This window comes from Morchella importuna, assembly GCF_003444635.1.
Source record: "Morchella importuna strain M04M26 chromosome Unknown Morimp01GS009, whole genome shotgun sequence".
Taxonomy (NCBI): Eukaryota; Fungi; Ascomycota; class Pezizomycetes; order Pezizales; family Morchellaceae; genus Morchella; species Morchella importuna.
Window position 1 is genome coordinate 878,805 of NW_025763406.1, and position 20,891 is coordinate 899,695.

The window sequence follows — 20,891 nt, forward strand, 5'->3', positions numbered from 1 at the left end:
GGTTTTCTGTCAATCCTTCCCCACGCGGGGATCAAGAGCCTAAAAGAGCCGCATTGTACCCGGGTTGTGGACCGGAAACTCTGGGCACAGTACCCAGTACCAGTTCAAGTGCCTACGGGGAGTGTCGGCAATCAGGGAGTTTGAGCTTGTATTTCTTGGTTTTATCCGGAAAACTAACAGTGCTTAAGTTCTAGAGTGCCTAGATCACATACTCTAACGTGTAGAGGCTTTAGGTCGCGGCATAAACCAGAAAGATAAAGTCAACGTCACTTACGTAGATTATGTAATTGAGGTAAGTAGCCGTAGTCCACTTTCAACTATCCCTTAGGCTGTCAGGCCGAATCGCAATGTGTTATCGAACCTGATATGGTTAATATGCCCTGTTGAACTCTGTTACTGTTCGTTCTATCATTGTGGCGATAGAGCTCTCTGGTCTCTAGCTAGCGTATTGTAATAAACTCGAGGAGAGAGTGAACATGACTGAGAGCGTTTATCAGAGAACATTAATTAACCATATCAGGTTCGATAACACATTACGATTCGGGATGACTGCCTAAGGGATAGCTACGCAGCAGCCCCTGCCGAAGTATTTAGGCTCGAGGATACTACCGAACTCTATCAATTGATTATTTATGCCTCCGATCATCAGAGAATGTCCTGAGTTTTAACATCAGAGGACAGACTTAGACTTCAACATTGACGTGAACCTATAGGGTAAAATAATATACATACATACATACATGTACATATGTAGGTAGAGTAGGCACATCGCTATATGTGCACTCTATACTTTACGCACTTGTGTGCAGTAGTTGAACCCCAAATACATGTCATGATTAACGGTCACACCCCATTAAAAGATGAGTTATAATGTCAACAAATAAGTAGTGGGTCTTGGTCGGTAAGATCAAGCGCTAGTAATATCATTTGACGGGATTTATTTAATCCACAAGTATTTCGATTGCATTTTATTTATTTTTTCCCTTTCATAATACATCTAGTAATGATACATGTAGAGTAGGTTAATCCTGTCGTAGGTTCTGTGATGCACACACACTACACGTAGTCGCCCTGGAACCCGCCATTAAAGCCAAATATAACCCCATGTGCTCCGCGTTAACTACATGTATGCCAGAGATCCAGAGTATAGTCAGGTACATTACATGAATATACTCACTTTGCCAGAATTAAAATACGTTGACATAATATTTTCACACAAATCCAACCAATCATAGGTCATTTTGACCTGGTTTTTCTTATGTAAGCCGTATTTTAATGCTGGCGATATGAGTATATAAACTTACAAAGTATGTATGATATGGTATGGCTACATGTAATTGCCTTTAGCGATTATGATCATATAATAATTAGCCAACGATAACACCTATGAAACATCATGTCATATCACTCGCTGAGCAAGATCAGCCATACAACGCTCCCTATTAAACTGAGTTATGACACCTAGCTAACTGTTACACACGCCGAGGAGGCTATGCAATACCTCTACGTCACCACCTACTAGATCTATTAGGAATTGACCAGTACTGATACTTTCAGTCCTGGAGATACTCCGTGTGCGTCCAGTATTATGAAATGTTTGAAATAATATTGTGTCTTTACTGATTGATCACTCGCGCGCGTTTTCTAGCTTGTTTTACGATTTTACCAAACACAACACCCAGGTCGCGCAGTCTACATACGATGATACGACTCTTATAAGCTTAAATCCTCTAATTAAACGTCTCATTGATAATCGATAGTCATTTAGGTCCGCGAAGAGTACGTGTGTTCATGCGACTAATTATCATCACGCGCACGATGGAGCTCTCCGTCGAGAATACAAGTTCAGATCAACACTCTCTTGGGCGGAGCAACGTTGTGTGGCTGTTGTACGATGTGCACGCATTAAGACCCTCAAGTTTCAACCAATCACCCCAATTTACAAATGAACCAATAGGCTCCGCCACAATGCTACTCTAAAATTTGAGTATGGTGCTTTTTGGCCAGCGTATCAGCAAAAAATCCTTACCAAGAGAGTAAATGCATGGATTTAATGATTTTTGTAATATATAATTGGCCGGCGCATACATGTAATCTACTATATGAGCATCACACATAATCACTCGATCGTATGTACATGTATGTCTCAAATGCATGTAACCACCCGAATTGAGGCGGTGCGCCGCGAAATACTTAGATACTCGAGAAGGGTAGGTACATACGGATACATGTAGATCTTCTCGAATCATAGCCACTGCCAAGAAGAAAGAGGTGTGAAGTGCTAAATGGCACGACGCCTGATGCGCGTGCGGTTCCGCACATGTAGCTGAGAAGTATTACTAGGCCTTACTTACTTATTCTTCAGTCTCAACCGACTGCCATCTACTATCGCAAGCTTCGGAGACGAAGAATTTCTTTAGAAACTCACGAATTTAACGATTTAAGAGGATTTTCGCTTATTTAATCCCATCTATATATTTGTTTATACTCAAGTCGCTACTCTCCGGGACTTAAAACAGCAACTCCGACCTCCGACCCCCGACCTTAAACCCGGCCCAGCCCAGATATAAAGTTCTATGCACACATACTCTTGCTCAGCACTGGTAACGGATTGTAGGAGTAAGGTTTGTGTATCCCGAACTGCCAACTTCGTAGCTTGGCCAGTTGACGCACCCTTGGGCACTACCGTACATACATGTACATGTACTTACTTCTAAAACATTAATTGCGCAGGTTCGAGATCTTGTTCTAGTCAATAGGATACACCCACAGCCTAGCACTGCAGTGGTTCCAAGAATTTTTACCGAAAGTTTGAGATTTCGCCGCCAGGATGATGGCACTTTTTACTGTAAGCCACTTATAACCGGATTTGAAACCCCTCCACTCAATATACAATCTGTTAATATTAGCAGTGAAAATCGTTCCTTGGCCAAAATTCAAGAACGAAATTCAGTTTACTCACTTTCTTGGATCCGAACGGCAGAGTCGGCCTGTACACACTAGGTATTCCTTCCCCTCTCTTATTCTCCGTTATACTGATTTTCTATCCATTGAAGTTGCATCGAGGAGAATTTCCACATCGCACAAGTTTTCCGGTTGGCGGGGGCCATAGGTTTACCTGTAAGAGCATAATCGACATCTTTGCACTGTCCGTGCATGTAACTAACTACATCGCCTAGGCGTCGATTCTTCACGATACTCCACTTCCATGTTCACAGCCACCTCGAGAAGACCCTCCAGAAAAGAAAGATTTGCCTTTTGAACCTAAGTGCAATGACCCCTCTATAAGGGAACGCCCTACAAGCAACCCGAAACACCAGGCTGGAGATTCTACAGATACACCCGTGTTCAGTAATGCCCTCGAAGCACATCAGGCTTTAGCGAGTGAAATAGAAAGGCTGGTATGATACCCACTTTATACTTCAATAAAACCCACTAGTAATGCTAACTTATAAATATCCAGCCTCCTTTTTCAACATCCAAAGCTTGGTACCGCGAGAAATTCTTCAGCTCTATTCTAAACCTTCCAACACTCGTTCGGTCGGAGCAATGTGCGAGTAGAGAGCGCGAGAGATCCCAAGTCATCAGTGATGTTGATCGTTTGTGTGCTACACTCGATGCGACGGCTTTTGAAGAGCAAAACACAAATGGTGTGCCAATCGATTCAGGCTTCAAACAGAAGTCGTGTGGCTCTAGCAACCAAGCTGGTGGCTCTAGCAACCAACCCGGTGGCTCTAGCAACCAACCCGGTGGCTCTAGCAACCAACCCGGTGGCTCTAGCAACCAACCCGGTGGCTCTAGCAACCAACCCGGTGGCTCTAGCAACCAACCCGGTGGCTCTGGGAGTAGTCGAAATTTATCTAAACGAAATAGCCAGCAGTCAGCAAACTCTAGCAACCCAAAGCTAAATCGCAAGAGAGGTAAACAGTCTAAAAAGAGCGGCTCGGAGAGCGAAAGCGAGAACGGTACCCGGAAGAGAACAAAAGGTTCTGACCCAGAACCAAATTACGAGTCCAAATGCAGAATCTATGAGAAGTCAAATATTATCCGTCAAGTTTACACATACAACACCTGTAAAGGAAAAACTTATGCCAATTATAAAGACATGCTGTAAGTTAATTTACATCCCACTCCCCTCTTTATTACTGACATGTTAATTTTATTAGTGATCATATCCTTCGGGTACATATAAAGCCGTTCCAATGTGGACGATGTATGGCACGCTTCGGAAGACATAGCGAACGTAATCGTCACGAGGGTGATGTTTGCAAAAAAAAAGGACTTGTTGAGCGGACAAAAGAAGACCCAAACGACGTTCCGGACTATGTTATTGCTATGGGTAAAGAAATATCACTCTGTCGAGATAATGACTCACTAGATCAGGTGCTTTACCATGGTGATCAAAAAAAGTACGACTACCTTGACAAAACAGACGGTATGTATAAACGAAAAATCCTTGGGACGAACTTTGACCAGAAATTCTTAAAATAATTTTAACCTCCCGAACATTCGTGAAACTAACGCCTGGGTACAGTGAAAAAAAAAATAGTGTTCTATCCAGCTCCCGAAGAAAGTCAGGAAGAACCCAAGCACCCAATCTCTCAGCCCTCCTTAAGCATATCCTCTCACGCCCAGGAACTGAAAGTGATGGAAAGTAGGATAAGCAATATTGGATCATACCCTGCGGGTGGGGTTGACGTCGAAAAACACAGCCAAATCTGTGATAATCACATAGATCGTTTCTTTGGCCACAGTCAACCCAGCGGCTTTGGCGGCGGTCCGTCAGGCTTCGACCTGGTAAACGATCGCGAATTAACCAACGATTTGATGCTTGATATTACCAATAGCTCCGAAACATACACAGACACAGCCCTAGAGATTGAAAAGATAATAACAAATCGTTATGACGCCGAGAAAGACCCAAAACGGTACCAAGAGCTTATTAGTATTTTATTTGCTAATCTACCGAAAAAACTCTCGGATGACTTGGTTGCACATATTCGTACGAGTCCACACATAGCACCCGATGTTCTGTTTGAGACTGGATTCGGAGTACCGCCCGTTCTCAACAAGTACGCCCGAGGAGTTATATCTGAGGGTGATGAGATTCCAGGTATGTCACGGAATTTTATTTTACTTATTCCCTCTTTGCTATAGCTAAATTATAGACAGTGCCCGACACATCACCGCCCGACAGCGGCTTTGATTCAAACCAAACCGATACCGAGATATTGCTACAACCACTGGTAGGCCCAGGAATTTTACCCTGTGTGTTGAATCATATTTAACATTTACCAGAAAGATTATTGCAACTTCTCCCCATAATTAGGAGGTGGGGGATGGCCTACGACTTATAATGCAATCAAATCCGACCTAAAGATCGATTATCCTAAGCACTTTAAGATATCTATACTTCATTTCTTCGAATCTATCACAAGGCTACTTTTATTTATATTCACTCTCCTTCTGGAAGATTTTTCTTTACTTTTGTTTATATTTTTCTGGGGGTTTATTATACCATGGTACCGGTACCAGTATATACGTATTTCATTTTTCTAAGCGGTTTATAAGAATTTCGTTATAACGCTAATTCTCAAAGATGTAATTACTTGCGCGATTGTTCTCCCTTTTCCAGAACTGGCCCTTAGTTTTGTGTTTTATATACTCTACCTCATATGGTAAAATCGACGAACAGAAATGCCCTTAATTAGTACGAGCGAGTGTACCATTTAGATAGAAACTTTCTTTCACTCTTTAATGTCTTTAAACTTTACATTGCGTGCACCGAAAGTTGTCGATTTGAAAATATATGAGCTCGGCCTGGGGCTAGCTGCACCGGACCTCGCTCAACACCCGAAGAATTAAAGAGTCGACCCAATTGCGAAATGAATCTCAGGAACTCTTACTCAAGACGACTGTCAAGGGTAATGTTTTGCTAAGATCATAGTCTAACTTGTGACTAAGGCGGTTAGGGATGATACTAAACCATGTATCTTACTAATAATATCACGCTATACTTAATGTAAAGTATTAACCCTGGGCTGTCGGAACACGCTAGCCTTTTTGTTCTTTCTTATTATTTATTCGACCTGATTCGACCTCCCAGCAAGGTCTCGCTTATTTGCTATGGCTTGTTATTTCCATTCCATGGCATCATCATTAACAGCTTAAGAATTTAAAAATAAATATAAGTATTGACCCTATATGGCCATCAGAATGAATCCTTAATTATGAGTAAACTTTGTCTATCTACTACATGTAGTAAGCATAATCCAATGGCCCTCGCCAATTTGGTATTTTGTACTATTGATATTTACTTCCATTATCCAATAAAGACTGGGACAACATCGGGCATTATATAGTATAAACGGTCCATGGTTTATTAAACACAAAAGCTCTAAATTTGAAAGGAGAGAGGAAAAAAAACATTTACAGCTCGGGCTACTGTTGCCCCTAAAAGAAAAATCAAACAAAAAACTATTTGTACACATAGAACGACAAGTCCGCATCAGGATCCATTTCCAGCTGTGTTTTACCATTGCCCATGAACTTGAACCTGTTGGCACCATTGTACTTGAAGTTGAAGTCCTCGCCCCGAATGCTATCGATGAGCTCTTTGTAATGGATGACACTGCCTGCATATGTCGCGGTGACTTTACCATCAACGCTTCCGTTCTTGTACCACGATTTGCACCCACTAGACCAAACAGTCCGTTTAAGGTATTCTTGTGTGTAAACATTGTACTCTTCTAATACATCCTTTTTGACAACGAAAGACCTAGAACTTGTTAGATATACATTAAAATGTCAATCCAGGAGCTATAACTTACTTGATGTCTTCTGATGCCATCTTTCTGATCCATCGCAAGATGTACTCCGAAGTCCACTCCATCACAGCCAACAGGGAGCCGTGGCCAATAGGACAGTTAGGTCCGTTGATGATGAAATAGTTCGGAATATCAGGGGCGTGGATTCCAAGGTACGCCTCTGGGTTTTGTGCCCAAGAGTCGAGGTTCTTTCCATCATTGCCCTCTAATTTCCACCGCGGAACGAACGAGACGTCAAAGCCTGTAGCGCAGATTATGGCATCTAATTGTGTCTCTTGGCCATCGACAGTGACAATTCCCTTCTCAGTAATTTTCTCAATCCCTGACCAGGTATATGTGCAGTTCTTTCTTGTAGTGCCTCAAGATACCCCTCGCCGGGTGTAAGCCTTCTGCATCCAACACGCCACTTGGGGATGAACTGCTTAATAAGCTCTTCGTCACCGCCAAGACGCTCTCTCATGATTTTCCTATACATGTCGGTGATGTAAATGTTTTCAGGGGAGTCGTTGATAAGAGCGTAAAAGAAATGGTTGAACGCATTTTCAATTTCTTTGCGATATTTAGTCAGAGTCTCTGGCTTATCTCTGAACTCCGCCTTTTGCTCTTCGGTGTCTGCAGTCGGTCGTGTTAGCATTGATTCCAGCATCACTCCAACTTATGGGGAAGGAAATGGGTACATTTAAAGTTTTTTCCCTCTGGGGTAAATTCTGAGGAAAATCCGGCACTGATCCATGTTGGTGAGCGCATGAAATTTGTAAGGTGTCCAGCAACCTTTTGTAATTGAGGAACGATTTGGATGGCGGAAGATCCATTTCCGATAATACCAACTCTCTTTCCGGTAAAGTCATAGCCCTTGTCCCTATAAGGTTGTTAGCCTAAATCCCTTGGGGGAAATTTGTACTTATGTGACTTACCACTGGGCGCTATGAACAAGATGTCCTTCAAAAGACCCAAGACCCTCAATGTCAGGCCACCTCCATTTGCTTTGATTGAAGTTAGTATATCCCTTGTCTCATTAAATCTCGAGAATGAAGCATACTTTAAGATTCCTGAAGCATCGATAAAGACCTCACACTCATCGGAGATGATAGTTCCTTGTTGGTCGATCTTGAGCTCCCACTTTCCTCGTGACTCGTTCCAGATAGCTTCAATTATCTTGGAGTTAAAAACAACGTCACGAGTAAGATCATACTTTTCGGCCGTATTTTTGATGTACTGGAAGATTTCTTCGCCACCACAGTAGAAAGAGCTCCAGTTCGGATTTGGCTCCCAGGAGTAGGTATAGATGTGCGCTGGAACATCGCAAGCAACACCTGGGTACCTGTTTTCCAGCCAAGTACCACCAACGTCGTGCTAAACCCCTCGTTAGCTTTGAGACTTTGTCTTGCGGGTATTTGGGTCCTCACATTTTTCTCATAGATAACATGGTCCACAAAGTCCTCGACCTTGATCTCATGCCGCATTTTGTATGCAAACATCAAACCGGCGTGTCCAGCACCAGCGGTCACAACTCTCATTTTCTTAGGAGCGAAGAGAGGATCCTCGTTAACAGGAACCCAGGTCTTGGGAAGTGCTGTAGTGCCCGAGCCTGGAGTTGAAGGTTGCTCATCTTCAGTGTGGGGTGCCATAACGTTGCCCATGGTTTTGGTTGTAGGTATAAACTGAGTATTTGGAACAAGTATTTAAAGAGTTCAATGGTGTTTCTTCACAGAGATGGTTGTCTGGAAAACTGAGGTGATGATTTTTTTTCAACTCTGCCTGGGAGTAGGTGATATATATACTCTTCGGAGAGCATCCAACAAGATGGACACCAACCAAACAGGAAAAAGATCATTGAGACCCAGTATGGAAGGGTGTCAATCCCAATGTGGGGGGGACGATAGTGTCAGACAGCCCTTTTCCCCTAAACCCATGTGCCACAATGTTCATGTCCATTAATGGAGTGCGAATGATTGGACCCGGTGTGTCGATCCTAGGTCGTAACTTGGAAAGACCGTTAGGTGTAGTAGAGCCGTGCGGCAGTATAATAATGCTAGCATTTATGGCCGAGGAGGCGAGACATGCATCTGATCTAAGCATTTACATAGAGCTCCGATTGCACTTTTCCACAAATTCTGGGAGAGAGAGCCGGCTCTGATCAGCCACATTTTAGGGCACACTCAGTATCTCTTACTTTTTCAACTTCCGCCCCATCGCGTAGAATGCAGTTGGATTTGACAGATGTATTTACCGTTTGTTTTTTCCCCATATAGAATATTTCCAGAAGGCCAAGTTGAGAACTCTTGATAATATTCAATATTTATGAACCCCTTGAATCCCTACCATGTAGAGTAAAGGGACCCCTAAATTTTTCTTTTTCAGGAGTCATAGCAAACTTGAAGTTTTAAACCCGGCTGACCGGTGGGTCTTGATGTTCGTCTGTCCAGCAGAGTAGGTATCCCGGTAATCGTGGGCCATGTTGTTCTGAATCACAAAAAGTAACTTGGTTCAGAAACCCGAGAGGTAGGGTTGTGTGGGGTATGAGTAAGTACATGTAGTTATGTGTATTCGCTCGGGTCGTGCCGCAAGTAAACGTGAAACGTCCCCCTTTCGAAGGTTCCAACTACAACGCTAACGCCAAGACATCGATCAACTGTTAGTCCGTGCTCCTGCACACCTGCCCGAGGAAAGTCCTCGAGGGTTTAACAATACTACTATTTATCCGAAGAATACCAAGAAAGTGATGGAGGTATCTGCAAGCCAGCCACTGGCCATCGTGGTACTCTACATACTCCTACGTCTCATATGTTGTTCTTTTGAATTTTATTATGATGTGACATCGTAACTTATCCTCCCCCCCCATCCCGTGTCTCTTGTAACGGTCCAAGCACTGCGGGATGCTTTCGCCTGACCCTAATTTCTATGAGTTTTGCTTTTTTTGTTATGAGTTCAGACATCTGTCTACTCAAGTAGCAATACGAATGATAGACTCTAGAAAGGAGGGTGGCCCCTTAGACACAACAGCTTAAAGGCTCAAAATGGATACTCTACATGTAGGTTTAAGGCAACTGCGTTTGACAGCTGTCTAGGTTAGTGGAGCTACATATAGTACCAATGCTAGAAGTATTTGTCTCAAACACATCAATACCTACAGCCGTTAATTGCATCCCCGGAATATGACAACTACAAGCGCCATTATTCCATCTAACCAGGTTCCTACATGATTATGTATGTACATACCAGACTCCCATACCTATGTAGTCGCGTGAGTTTATCGGCCTGAGACTTTGGCTTTTGGCAGAACAAATCTACAAATTGCCTTGAGGCGTCTTTGTATTCATGGCAATAACTACCATAGCGGCGCCAGTTTTTGTACTGCATGTAGGCACATAGAGTATGTAGTAGCAAGATGTGGTAGCCCCCACTACAAACACCGGAAACTATAATTATAAAGCAAATTACGATCTTACGAGCCTTAGAAGGCATGATATTAATTTCCCACTGGCCTCACACATGATGGAAAAAGGTTATATTGTGCCTACACGTACATATATATACGTAGTTTTTAGTATTACTACATGAATAAAATGTAGCCTCTCCTTAGTAATGGTTCTGTCCTAGGTGTGAAATTGAGTGTACTAATTTGGGCACATCATGTACATGTGTACATGTAGTTACCCTAGTTGGCGCTAGGCAATTCCAAATCTGCTTGGTGGATTTCCTAGCCCATTACACTAGCCATGCTTGTATGTTCTTGGAAACCTTTATAATTAAGCTGCTACATGGGTTTTCTAAGGATACGATATTGTCTCCATCAATAGTGAGATACATGTACTTGAAGTCTAGGCAACTACGTGTACTCAAATTTAATCTAAAACACCAAAGATTTCTCATCTATGGGATATAGGCCATATGAGTTTCCGACAACCCTCACAATAGTATAGAGTTGAGTAAGTTGGATCCAACAGTCCCAGGTCTCCACTTAGAACAGCCGAATTTCTCATTTTGAATAGCACATAGTGTCTCTAGTAATCCATACCGTACGCGATCATATGGGCGGGGTATTCGGTTATGCACTGGCTATGCGCCAAGAATTTCATTGGGAGCGCGTAGAGTACATTCTTGATATTCTCGTTTTGATGTTTGACATGGAAGAGAGGCACTTGAAAACGGTAGGGTATAAGTAATATACATATTTACAAACTTTCATATATACATGTACATATAGCCATGGTCGGTAAAAAGGAGGTTTAGGACTTAAGTTAATAAAGTCCCAAGATTCTTCTCCTATTGCCTATCTCCGATCATCTGTGGCCGCATACATAAGAGGTACCATAAAGAGCTACTAAATAAAAATTGAGTAGCCGAAGTTCCGTCCATTGGTTGTGGTGAGTTCTCAGATGTTGGCTAGCGAGTGATCTGTAGTGATTATGCCAAGACTTCATGGGAATCCGGTGCTACTTACATGTATATAAGATGCTCCCAATAGCATAGATACCGGAGATACATGTAATCGGGATCGCTCGCTTTGGTAAGTGGAGCCAGATCAGAAAGTCAAAATATATTTGAAGATAGGCACGACGAACAATTACAACGCCACAATTAGTCACTTCGTGAGATCTAGAGGTATGCGCTCATATATATTGTAGAGCATATATGTAATATTCGCCGCCGGGTCATATTCGTCATGCTCTCCGTCATTATCACGTATGTAGATACCAAATTGCTTTATGCGATGCCCATGTGCAGCTCATCCATGTGGCTCTGAGATACTCCATGGCCGGGCATTCTACAGTGCGCATTAATGCAAATATAACTGTCGCAAGCATTTCGGATAGAGTGCATACTCTACACGTTGTAGGCACATAATGTCACTACTATCAATATATGGGCGCACACGTGGTAAAGGCACGTGCTATGGAATTAACCAGGGGGTACGAACAGTACCTTCAATGTCCTCGCAAGGATTTGTACATGTTCTTGAGATCTGGTCGGTACACTGGTGTGCTATCATATCCTTCTATCTCTAACGTCTCCTACTTAACACTCATGACTAATTTTATAATTAACGTCATAAACTAACGACGAAATACATCAAGGTACTCGCCAGTACAGTACTCTATAGATATCAAGTACAATTCCATCCAGCGTTCAGAGTTATCCAGACTCGGTTACCGGATCGAAGTTTGTCGGCTGTTGATCATGTTGTCAATTCTCCTTTGGTATCATCGTGGGTTCAGTCGGGGCCCCGTAACTTACGAATCAACTTTTTAAATCACAAAAGCTTTGATCGTTCCTGGTCGTCCCGACAATCCAGTCTGATAAGTGAGTACATACATATAAACGAGTAAAACACCAATTCCCCTGTGGCTTCCTTTCTTTTTATTGAGCTCATCACAGCTCAGGAGAACTGCACCTCTTACGTCCATAAATTACTAAATTTATTGTGGGCACAAGGGATTGACTGTTTCTAAATGTTATAGGTAGTGCATATATAGGGCATATAAACAAATGCATTGGCCCGTTGGAAAGACAAGCAAACCCCCCTTATAGAAAGTGCACTTAAGCCTACAAGCCGGAAGTTAGTGATACACGAGATCTTCACATGGCTTAATTTTGTGGCGCTCAGGGGATCTATGCATTTGGCACTCTATGTCCATCTCTGCCTATCACAGTTATGTCTCAGGCGTGGTAATTGCAGGCCATACCGTGAACGTGGGCCCCAGGGAGAGATAGCGACAGACGCTGGAGAAAGAGGTGCGCAATGTTGTGCTTTGTCCTTCTTTGATGCTCCTGTCGTGTGTTTTTCTTTTCTTTTCCTTTCCAACCTCCGACTTGCATGATATGAGCTCTCAAGCCGCCACACTCACACACCGAAGGGTAATGCAGGCTTGCCTCGCAATGAAAGTTGCCCACACGCATCTCTTTTATTATTGCGATGCTTAATACTCCGCGTGAATATAAGACTCTACGGGTCCAGAGGAGAAATTAAAGTATGTCCTGCCCGTTGTATGTACTGGCTACAAGTGGTCTTGTTCTTCAGCAAGGAATAGCGCGGCCGCTAAGCTCTAATAGTTAATACTGCTCGTCTATTGGCCAATCGGTTCAACACCTAGGCTCCCGCTGCCAACAGGCTCAACTGCCGTCCAACCCTAAGATGTTTGTGGCTACGGGCCGTGCACCCAAAAGAAAAAAGGATCGTTTTTTCAATTAAAGGGAAAAACAATGCTTTTCAAGATGTCGATTCGCGGCGCAATAGTGAGAAGATCGATAGAGCTATTTTTCATGGAGCATGTAGGTACTAACTGACTGGGTAGATACTCCAAGTGATGTGCAATTCGTAAACCTGCCAGTAGACTAAGATCTAGTAATTATTACAAACTAACAGCTATCACGATATTTATGAAGGATTTCTCCGATTACATATATTGATCATTACTTGAAACAGCATGGCACACATGCAGACACATACAGAATTGGCCTGCTAAGAATAAAAATATTCTAATGACCGAGGACGATTGTGAAAATGCGGGGGATTAACCTCGGGCTAGTTGCGGTCTATGTCGAGTAATTCGGAGTATAGACACTTACATATGTTGACAGCCAGCTCCACCTGAGTACATTACCTGAGATATAGTACCTTTGAAGGTGGGTATCGGTGACCTTTCCGACTGCAATTGGATTAATGAGATGGTAACTAATGTGTAGACAGGTTTTCCTTGCTGATAAACACAATATCATGGGAATCGTATTAATGCTGCGGGGTCACTATATTCGGGGAGCCGAATTCTATACCGGATTATTTATTGCTATTTTTTTCAAGTATTTGTCAATTGAAACGTCACTTGGATTGTCTAATTACTTAACCAGTCGGTTACGGGTATCACGGCTGCCACTATTTGGGCTATATGCTATATACAGTACAGGTATTGTAGGTCCAGGGAAAATCCAAAACGAATCAGTGATACATGATTGCTAAACCCTGCGAATCGTATCGTGCTTTGGAGAACCATGGAAAGATATCCGATAAATCAAATATTACATATCAAATATATGTACCTCGGTGATACCTGCCTGCACGTTTCCGGTGCGATTCTGGAATATCTCTTCTTGCCTTGGGCCGTCCTTGGCAGCGGTTGTTTGCACGCCAAGTCAATTTGACATATCTGACTTGCTTATGAAACTTTAATCTGACCGCCCTGCAGGTATTCCCCGCACCCAGTTGCACAAGCAGAGCAGAGCAGGGCAGCAAGACACTGCCAACAATGTACACAGTGAACGTTAGAACACAACTTGTGTATTCATTCACCAGTCTTGCTCTCGCAGAACACATCACGAGTAGTGACATTAATGGCCGCGCAGGATTCTCCACAACGACCTCCTTAGCCCTCTGTTTAGCCAACTCGCTGATCCACTGTAACCTTCACCTCCCAGACCACGACGAGCCCACCACCACCACCACCACCACCACCGCTACCCTTGATCACGGCGGGGGAGGAGGGTCTTCTGACGGCCTCTTCTCCATCCGTCATCAGGCCGCCGAGTACATCAAATGGGGGAGACAGGGCCATTTTTTCGTTTCCCCGGCGCCCAGCGCTTCGGACAGAGGCATCCAGGCTGCATTGCAGATCTGGGAAGAAGGCCTGCAGCGAGGCTGGCTGACAGCCGAGATATTGGAGGCTGTCAGATCTGCTCAGCTTCTGGGGCAGGCCGCGCCTCCTTATACCTCGGTGGTGTGGGTGCTTCCCGTTGCGCTGCTGTTCTGGCGCGATACGGCAAGGGCGGTGGAGCTAGCGCGGGCCGCTGCGGATGTGCTTGTGCCCACCGCCAGGGACCTGGCTGGGTGGTATGTGTTTGCCGTGACGACGGTGCTGTGGAACTGGGCTGCGAAGAGCGACGTTAGGCTCGAGAAGCGTTGGATGCGTGTAAAGATTGAGGACGAGTATCGACGGCTGAAGCTGGATGGGGTAAGAGGGGCCGAGGACGTCCATCGAGGGGTCGAGATATATATGGAAACGGACACGTTTGGTGAGGGGCTGGGTGTTGCAAGACGATCATGCAATCCTCAGGTGGTGGCAATGGCGTATGCGGGGATTGCGGGTGTCTGGTATGGGGCTACAGTGCGGGAGGTTGTGGATGGTCGGGCTTTTGTGGGATATGGTGTTGTGGAGGAGGTTGCTGGGGCGATTGGGACGTTGGCAAAGGAGATGGAGAAGAGAGATGACGATGAGACGCAGATGCTTGCTTCTAGTATTCCGCTGGACGATGAGTACGATGGAATGATTTAGTTTATGTTTTGCACTAGATTCCTCCCCAGTCATCTGGGGAGCTCAAACGAACAAAAGGGTGGCCAGTCAGTCATGATGCATATATGCCGTGGTAGATTATAGGCTCTTGATAGACAACAAGGCACAGTGAGAATCATCTCCCGCTCGACAGACCTAGCGTTCTAGCCTAACCCTTAATTAAGTCACGCGGCCTTTTGTATGTAACCATCCACTCCAGAGCCCACTCTGCCGTATGTTGTTTCGCTGCACGCACCTGGGTACCAGTAGGACGTTTGCCGTATCGGAGGCTCATTTTTTTTTTTATATTTTTACAAGACGTACTTTACTACATTTAATTTATTGCAATTAACAATTTCTCGCTCTCTTACTTTTTTATCTACCTAATACATCCCAGAAGGAAAGAGTATGAAGGCAAATCATGGAAAGAACTTAGGACTCGACCTCACCACAAGAACCAAGCCCTGCAAATTTCACGAAATTGTGGTTAGATTAGATCCAACCCTTCAGTGCTTTGCTTATTGCCCGATCGAATCCGCATCACCGGATGTAGGATCACGAACTATCACTCGAACATTGGGACCGCTGAGACTGATTGGCTGAGCCTACCAATCCAAGTTTGGAAACTTGTGCTTCAATTGAAACACACACCACAGTTTTCCAATTACAAGATAAAAGGGGCGTTTCACGCACTATTTAGTACATACTTTTAAACATTCAGGCGCATATTCTAAAGATATTTTTCTATTCTCTTCCTCTTCCTCTTCCTCGGTCCTCATTCCCAAAGTACCCAGTCCCAGTCCCCAAAAATAATCTTCTACCAATATTATCGTAAAAAAGACATCATAACGAAAAACATCAAAGGAAAACAAGGACCGGAAACAGAGAAACAAAAAATAACCCCGTCTATTTCCCACCGGACCCCCCCAACCAACCACCCTACACAAAAAGATATAAAATGAAAAAAGAAAGGAAAAGAAAAGAAAACGGAAAGAAAAGAAAAAGATATTTATTTCCCACATCTATAGAGCCCCCGTATCCCAAACAAGCAAACCAGTAAATAGTAAACAATAAAAGCAATCGTTTCTTCGTGCCGATTTTAACTTTTTTTTCTTTTTAAACCCCCGCTGTCGTATTAGCCGCCTATAATAACACTGACAATCCGGCACTTTAATCGGCCTCATCGTCAGTATCGACAGGCTTGGGAGTACCCTTGGGGCTGTTAAGCCACTCAAGGTACCTCAATCTCCTCCTGACCTCCCTCTCCTTCAACTGCGCCCTAGTGAACTTCTTCTTCTTTGACTTCCTCTGCTTGAATTGCATGTCACCGGTATCCTCAGCATCACTGTTGACAGCGCTGTTAACAGCACTGCTTTGAGCACTGCTGACGGCACTGCTTCCGGGCTGCGAGTCAACTGGGGCTGCAAGAAGAGCTCCATTGATACCCTTCTTGATCATACGACCACCTTCGACGTGCCATTCCTCGTTGGCAAGGGAAGAGACGAATTGGGCGTCGTGGGAAATGAGGCAAACACCACCACGGAACTCCTTGATTGCGGTTGCAAGTGCACCAAGTGACTCACGATCAAGATAATTGGTCGGCTCGTCCAAAATTAGCAAATGGGGTTTCGGCCACATAGCGGCGGCGATAACGACTTCAAATTGTTAGTTGAATTCTTCAAAGATTAGAGAGACTGAGACCAACCTTTAACTTTCTGTCCACCGGATAAACCACCAATCTCATTGTTCATGGCGATATCAGCTGGTAACCCAACGTCTTCGAAATGCTTGCTGATACTGGCCACATCCAACTCCCTGTAACCCATACCCTCTCTCGCACTCTCCGCATCGTCGAAATCCTGCACAATCTTGCCGAACCCATTTTCCAACAAGGTCTCTCTTGAGATCATGTTGTTATACTTGGTCGGAAGCCCGAACCACTTAACCTCGTACTGGAAACTCTTCTTCCACTTCTGTCTACCGATCAAAGCCTCAATTTTCTTTGGTCCACTCCCATCACCAAGATCAATAGGCTTCTCGAGCTGTGCCTTATCTTCATCGGAAAGGAGACGCGTATCCTTCATTGAAACCTCCTTGTCCACACCAGCTGCGAAACGCCATTGCAAGTACTGAGACGGGGTCTTGTCAAGGTTCATAGACACGTGGTGGAGCGACTGCTGCGCCATGTATCCAACACGCAAGTTAGGATGCTTTTCGACTTTGCCCTTCTGCGGTACCATTTCACCGGTAAGGATCTTGACGAGAGTAGATTTTCCAGCTCCGTTGGCGCCGATAATAGCAACACGTGATGAAAGGGAGAGAGAGCAAGTTATATCATATAATGAGGGCTTAGGGCTATTGGGGTACGTGTATGTGACGCCAGTCATCTTGATGATTGAACGGGTGTTGGACTTCACTCCAGTAAGAAGACCAGGAGGGGGGAAGAAGAATTTAACGGAAGAAGCATCAAGTGTGTAGTAGGCTTTTCCTTCAGGGCGGACTTTGACAAATCTATATGGTTGTTAATATCAATAAATAAAAAAGGCTATTCAGGTCTTAAGGTGAACTTACTCGGAAAGGTTTCCCTTATAATAAACAAGCTTCTTCTCCTCGTAGTGGATAATATCCGTGCAAACAGCGTCCAAAAATCGTGAGTCGTGGGACACAATTAATGAAGTAATGTCGGTATGTGTCTTGAGATAATCTTGCAACCATTTGACATTGTGGACATCCAAGTGATTAGTAGGTTCGTCCAACAGAAGCACCTCTGCACGCCTCAACATAGCCTCCGCAAGTGCCAACTTCATCTTCCAACCTCCGGAGAGCTGCCCGACCATCATATCAGCTCTCTCACCCTCAAAACCGACACTGCGTAGAGTCTCCTTGATCTCGTCTTCGGAATGACCGGTCTCACCGGCATCACGGAGAGCGATCTGGATATACTCAACGATGCTCATGTCACGCTCCTCAGTTGACTTGTGCTCGACAAAGCAGGTTCTCAACTCGTCCTTGGAAGGAAATCCTTCAAGTTTGCCCTCGCTGATAGAACGCATAAGTGTCGATTTACCGGCACCATTACGCCCGCAAAGTCCATAACGATGACCTTTGTAGAGTTTAAGGTTCGTGTGGTTAAGCAACATCATACCACCATAGGCAAGGGAGAACTCGGCATTGACAATCTCAACCTCGGTGTTACCATCGTCCTCAACAACACCGTCACCAAAACGCTTCAAAGTCTCCTCTTTGGCCCAGTTTTCCAGATCGGATGCAATGTTCTTAGCCTCCGCCTCACCATCCTCAGCCGCGACAATGTAGCGAAGATAAGGCTCGGCACAGTTGTGGATGTGCTTCCATTCCCGAACGACAATAGCTTCTCTGAGCATACTGGCTACGTAATTACGAACGCCTTTGATTTCCCATGTGTTGATCTCAGTTTCTTTGATGTGGCATCGACCATTAAGTTGTGCCTCAACATCCTCAACCGAAATACGCTCAGCGGTAGATTGGTCAACGCCAACCGCACCACTCTTCATCGCCTTCTCCATTGTGGCATTCGCGCTCTTAGCTAGAGCACGAACGACGGGCAAACTGGCGGTGTCTTCGATACGCTTTACACCAGGCTGAAGACGAGGAAGAAACTCGCGAGCCTCGACGGGGTCATGGACAAGCTTAGTCAAGTTTTCCACGACGACCACGGTTTGACGAAGAACATCCTGAGAGGTTTGAGGGGATGTGAGGGACCGCTCAAGAAGTGGTGTGAGAAGAGAAAGCACGGGAGATGTAACAACGGCAATAAATGTTGTTTGACTAGTGACTGTTAGATGGAAACTTTTGACATAATAAATTGAAGAACAAACCTGAGGTCGTGAATAGCTTTTTGAAGAGTTTCCTTAGAGGGCTCCTTCATAGTCTTGATCAAAGTAGGAATGTGTTTGGCGACATCATCGTTACTGAGTAGCTTACTCAAACTAGTCATTGTCTTGACGGCGGCGCTAGAAACCTCCTTCTTGAGGTCGTGCATGCCACTCTCGACAACGGGAATGAGCTTCTCAAGCTCACGGCCCATGACATTCTTCAAAAAGCCATCTCTCGCAGCAGCCTTGTCTGCAACCTTTCCAATCTGTTGCAACGCTCCAACACGTCCTTGCCATTTTGCACCAGGGCTCTTCAGATATTCCATGAGAACACGGACGAGCCCAACAACAAGACCCTCCTCCTTTAGCAAGGCAAAAATGGCATCGATAGCATATTGCGCGCTCTCGCGAACAACAGAACCTTTGTCGGCCAATCCATCAAAGACATTTGCAAGGGTCGACTTAAGCAACAAAATCTCGGTCATAGGAGACTTTACTGGAAGTGACTCGTACAAAGCGCCGTAAACAATCATTGCGGACTCCCGGTTGGTGCCAGATTTCTTATCATTGGCGGCCTTGGCGAGTGCGGGGATTAACTGATCCAAATAGTGGTGTGCCACCGCCGGGTTGGCGGTAATGGCTGAGCATAATGCAAGAGAAGCATCTAGGGAAGCCTGTGAGGTTTTCGCTGTAAATACAGCAGCGAGACTGGAAGGAATATCGAGGTCGAGAGATAAGGAAGCCATCGAGGCGTCGAGGACTCCGGGCATCTGACAGAGCAAAAACTTCGGGGGAAAGATCGACGGTCAAAAAGACTTTTAAAAAGCGAACGTAGGGAGTCTCTGGAAGTATCGGAGTATATAAGGGAACTTTATTTGTACAACAAAAAGCTTCGTTCAGACGGCGCAGGAGGACACAACAGAAGACTGAGGGGAGATTTGGCGAATCAAGCGCCTAGAGGAAGGGGCCTCTGTAAGCTAACTGTATCTCTGAGGGGAAATGGGCAGCAGAGAACTCTGACTGCGGAAGAAGAAGAGGGGAGAGGTGAGGAGAAGAGGAAGGGGGGGAGGGAAGGGGGGGGAGAGAGGAGGATAGCAAGAGAGAAAGGCTGAGTGGAGATGTGTCTTCTAAAGAAAAGAGAAAAATGAAGTCTAGAAGGATGAAGAGGGGGAAACTTTTGCGCCAAGGTTTTCACATGGGGCTAGTCCACCCGTCTCATAGCCCAAATCTATATCATTGATAGGCTATTCTTGGTTACTAATCCGCCCAAGAGCCTCACTTGGCTGGCAGGGTGGCGTAAAGAAGGAATCTCACTGGCGCATTACGGTACATGTATGTAAGCAGTAAGCAAAGCCAACCCTCTGATATCACCCTTATTGACATGGCAGATACATACGTGTACCCGACCCTGTTACTGGATCGTCCCAGCAATCTGCGACTGCAAGAAAAAAAGCTCCTCGCATCAAATAATTGCTGCCAAGACCACATGCTAGCTGTAGTAGCTCCCTGCAGTGGTCTACTCGCCGATAACCTTAAAACAGTCCGATTAGCCCTTATCGCGATCAGATAAGAGCGCCACTTACGATGTGGGCCTCGAGCTTCAAACATCGGCATCCCGACTGAAACTTTTATCCAAGCAAGGATATCTACGTTTTTCCACCTACGTTATCTGTGTTGTCCTGCGTACAATCAACTTTCAAAATTATGTGTTCATTTAGTACCATCATGATATCTCACTCGATATCTGTAAACATTCGCCTTCAAGAAATCTTGAGCAATAAAGACATGGATACATGTATTGCAGCGGGGTACAATTCCTTTCGTAGCGCATGCCATCGAAATCAGCTTAGTAAGTGGGCTCAATGTGGGCAAGCGATGTAGGTTTATAGACATAGCCGAAAGGCGGGCGGAAACGGGTGGAAAAGGCAGACCCTGGCCTCTTCCCC

At 44.7% G+C, this 20,891-nt stretch overlaps 4 protein-coding genes across 4 annotated transcripts; 2 read left to right on the forward strand and 2 right to left on the reverse strand.

Moving 5' to 3' along the window:
• Positions 1-2,576: 2,576 nt before the first annotated feature.
• Positions 2,577-5,325, forward strand: LAJ45_04010 (uncharacterized protein; the record flags this gene model as incomplete). Its single annotated transcript, XM_046113592.1, has 10 exons — positions 2,577-2,624; positions 2,734-2,848; positions 2,913-3,003; positions 3,057-3,120; positions 3,180-3,401; positions 3,464-4,110; positions 4,167-4,435; positions 4,535-5,113; positions 5,173-5,246; positions 5,299-5,325. The coding sequence occupies 10 exons, from the start codon at positions 2,577-2,579 to the stop codon at positions 5,323-5,325; spliced, it is 2,136 nt and encodes a 711-aa protein (XP_045973321.1).
• A 1,152-nt stretch (positions 5,326-6,477) lies between these two features.
• On the reverse strand, positions 6,478-8,467 carry LAJ45_04011 (uncharacterized protein; the record flags this gene model as incomplete). Its single annotated transcript, XM_046113593.1, has 7 exons — positions 6,478-6,778; positions 6,831-7,089; positions 7,155-7,439; positions 7,505-7,686; positions 7,742-7,810; positions 7,867-8,180; positions 8,234-8,467. The coding sequence occupies 7 exons, from the start codon at positions 8,465-8,467 to the stop codon at positions 6,478-6,480; spliced, it is 1,644 nt and encodes a 547-aa protein (XP_045973322.1).
• Positions 8,468-14,071: 5,604 nt separating this feature from the next.
• Positions 14,072-15,094, forward strand: LAJ45_04012 (uncharacterized protein; the record flags this gene model as incomplete). Its single annotated transcript, XM_046113594.1, has 1 exon — positions 14,072-15,094. One exon carries the CDS (start codon positions 14,072-14,074, stop codon positions 15,092-15,094), a length of 1,023 nt encoding a protein of 340 aa, XP_045973323.1.
• Positions 15,095-16,261: 1,167 nt separating this feature from the next.
• Positions 16,262-19,715, reverse strand: LAJ45_04013 (uncharacterized protein; the record flags this gene model as incomplete). The annotated part of the gene is made up of 4 exons (XM_046113595.1): positions 16,262-16,746; positions 16,797-17,602; positions 17,663-18,898; positions 18,949-19,715. 4 exons carry the CDS (start codon positions 19,713-19,715, stop codon positions 16,262-16,264), a joined length of 3,294 nt encoding a protein of 1,097 aa, XP_045973324.1.
• Between the last annotated feature and the right edge of the window lie 1,176 nt (positions 19,716-20,891).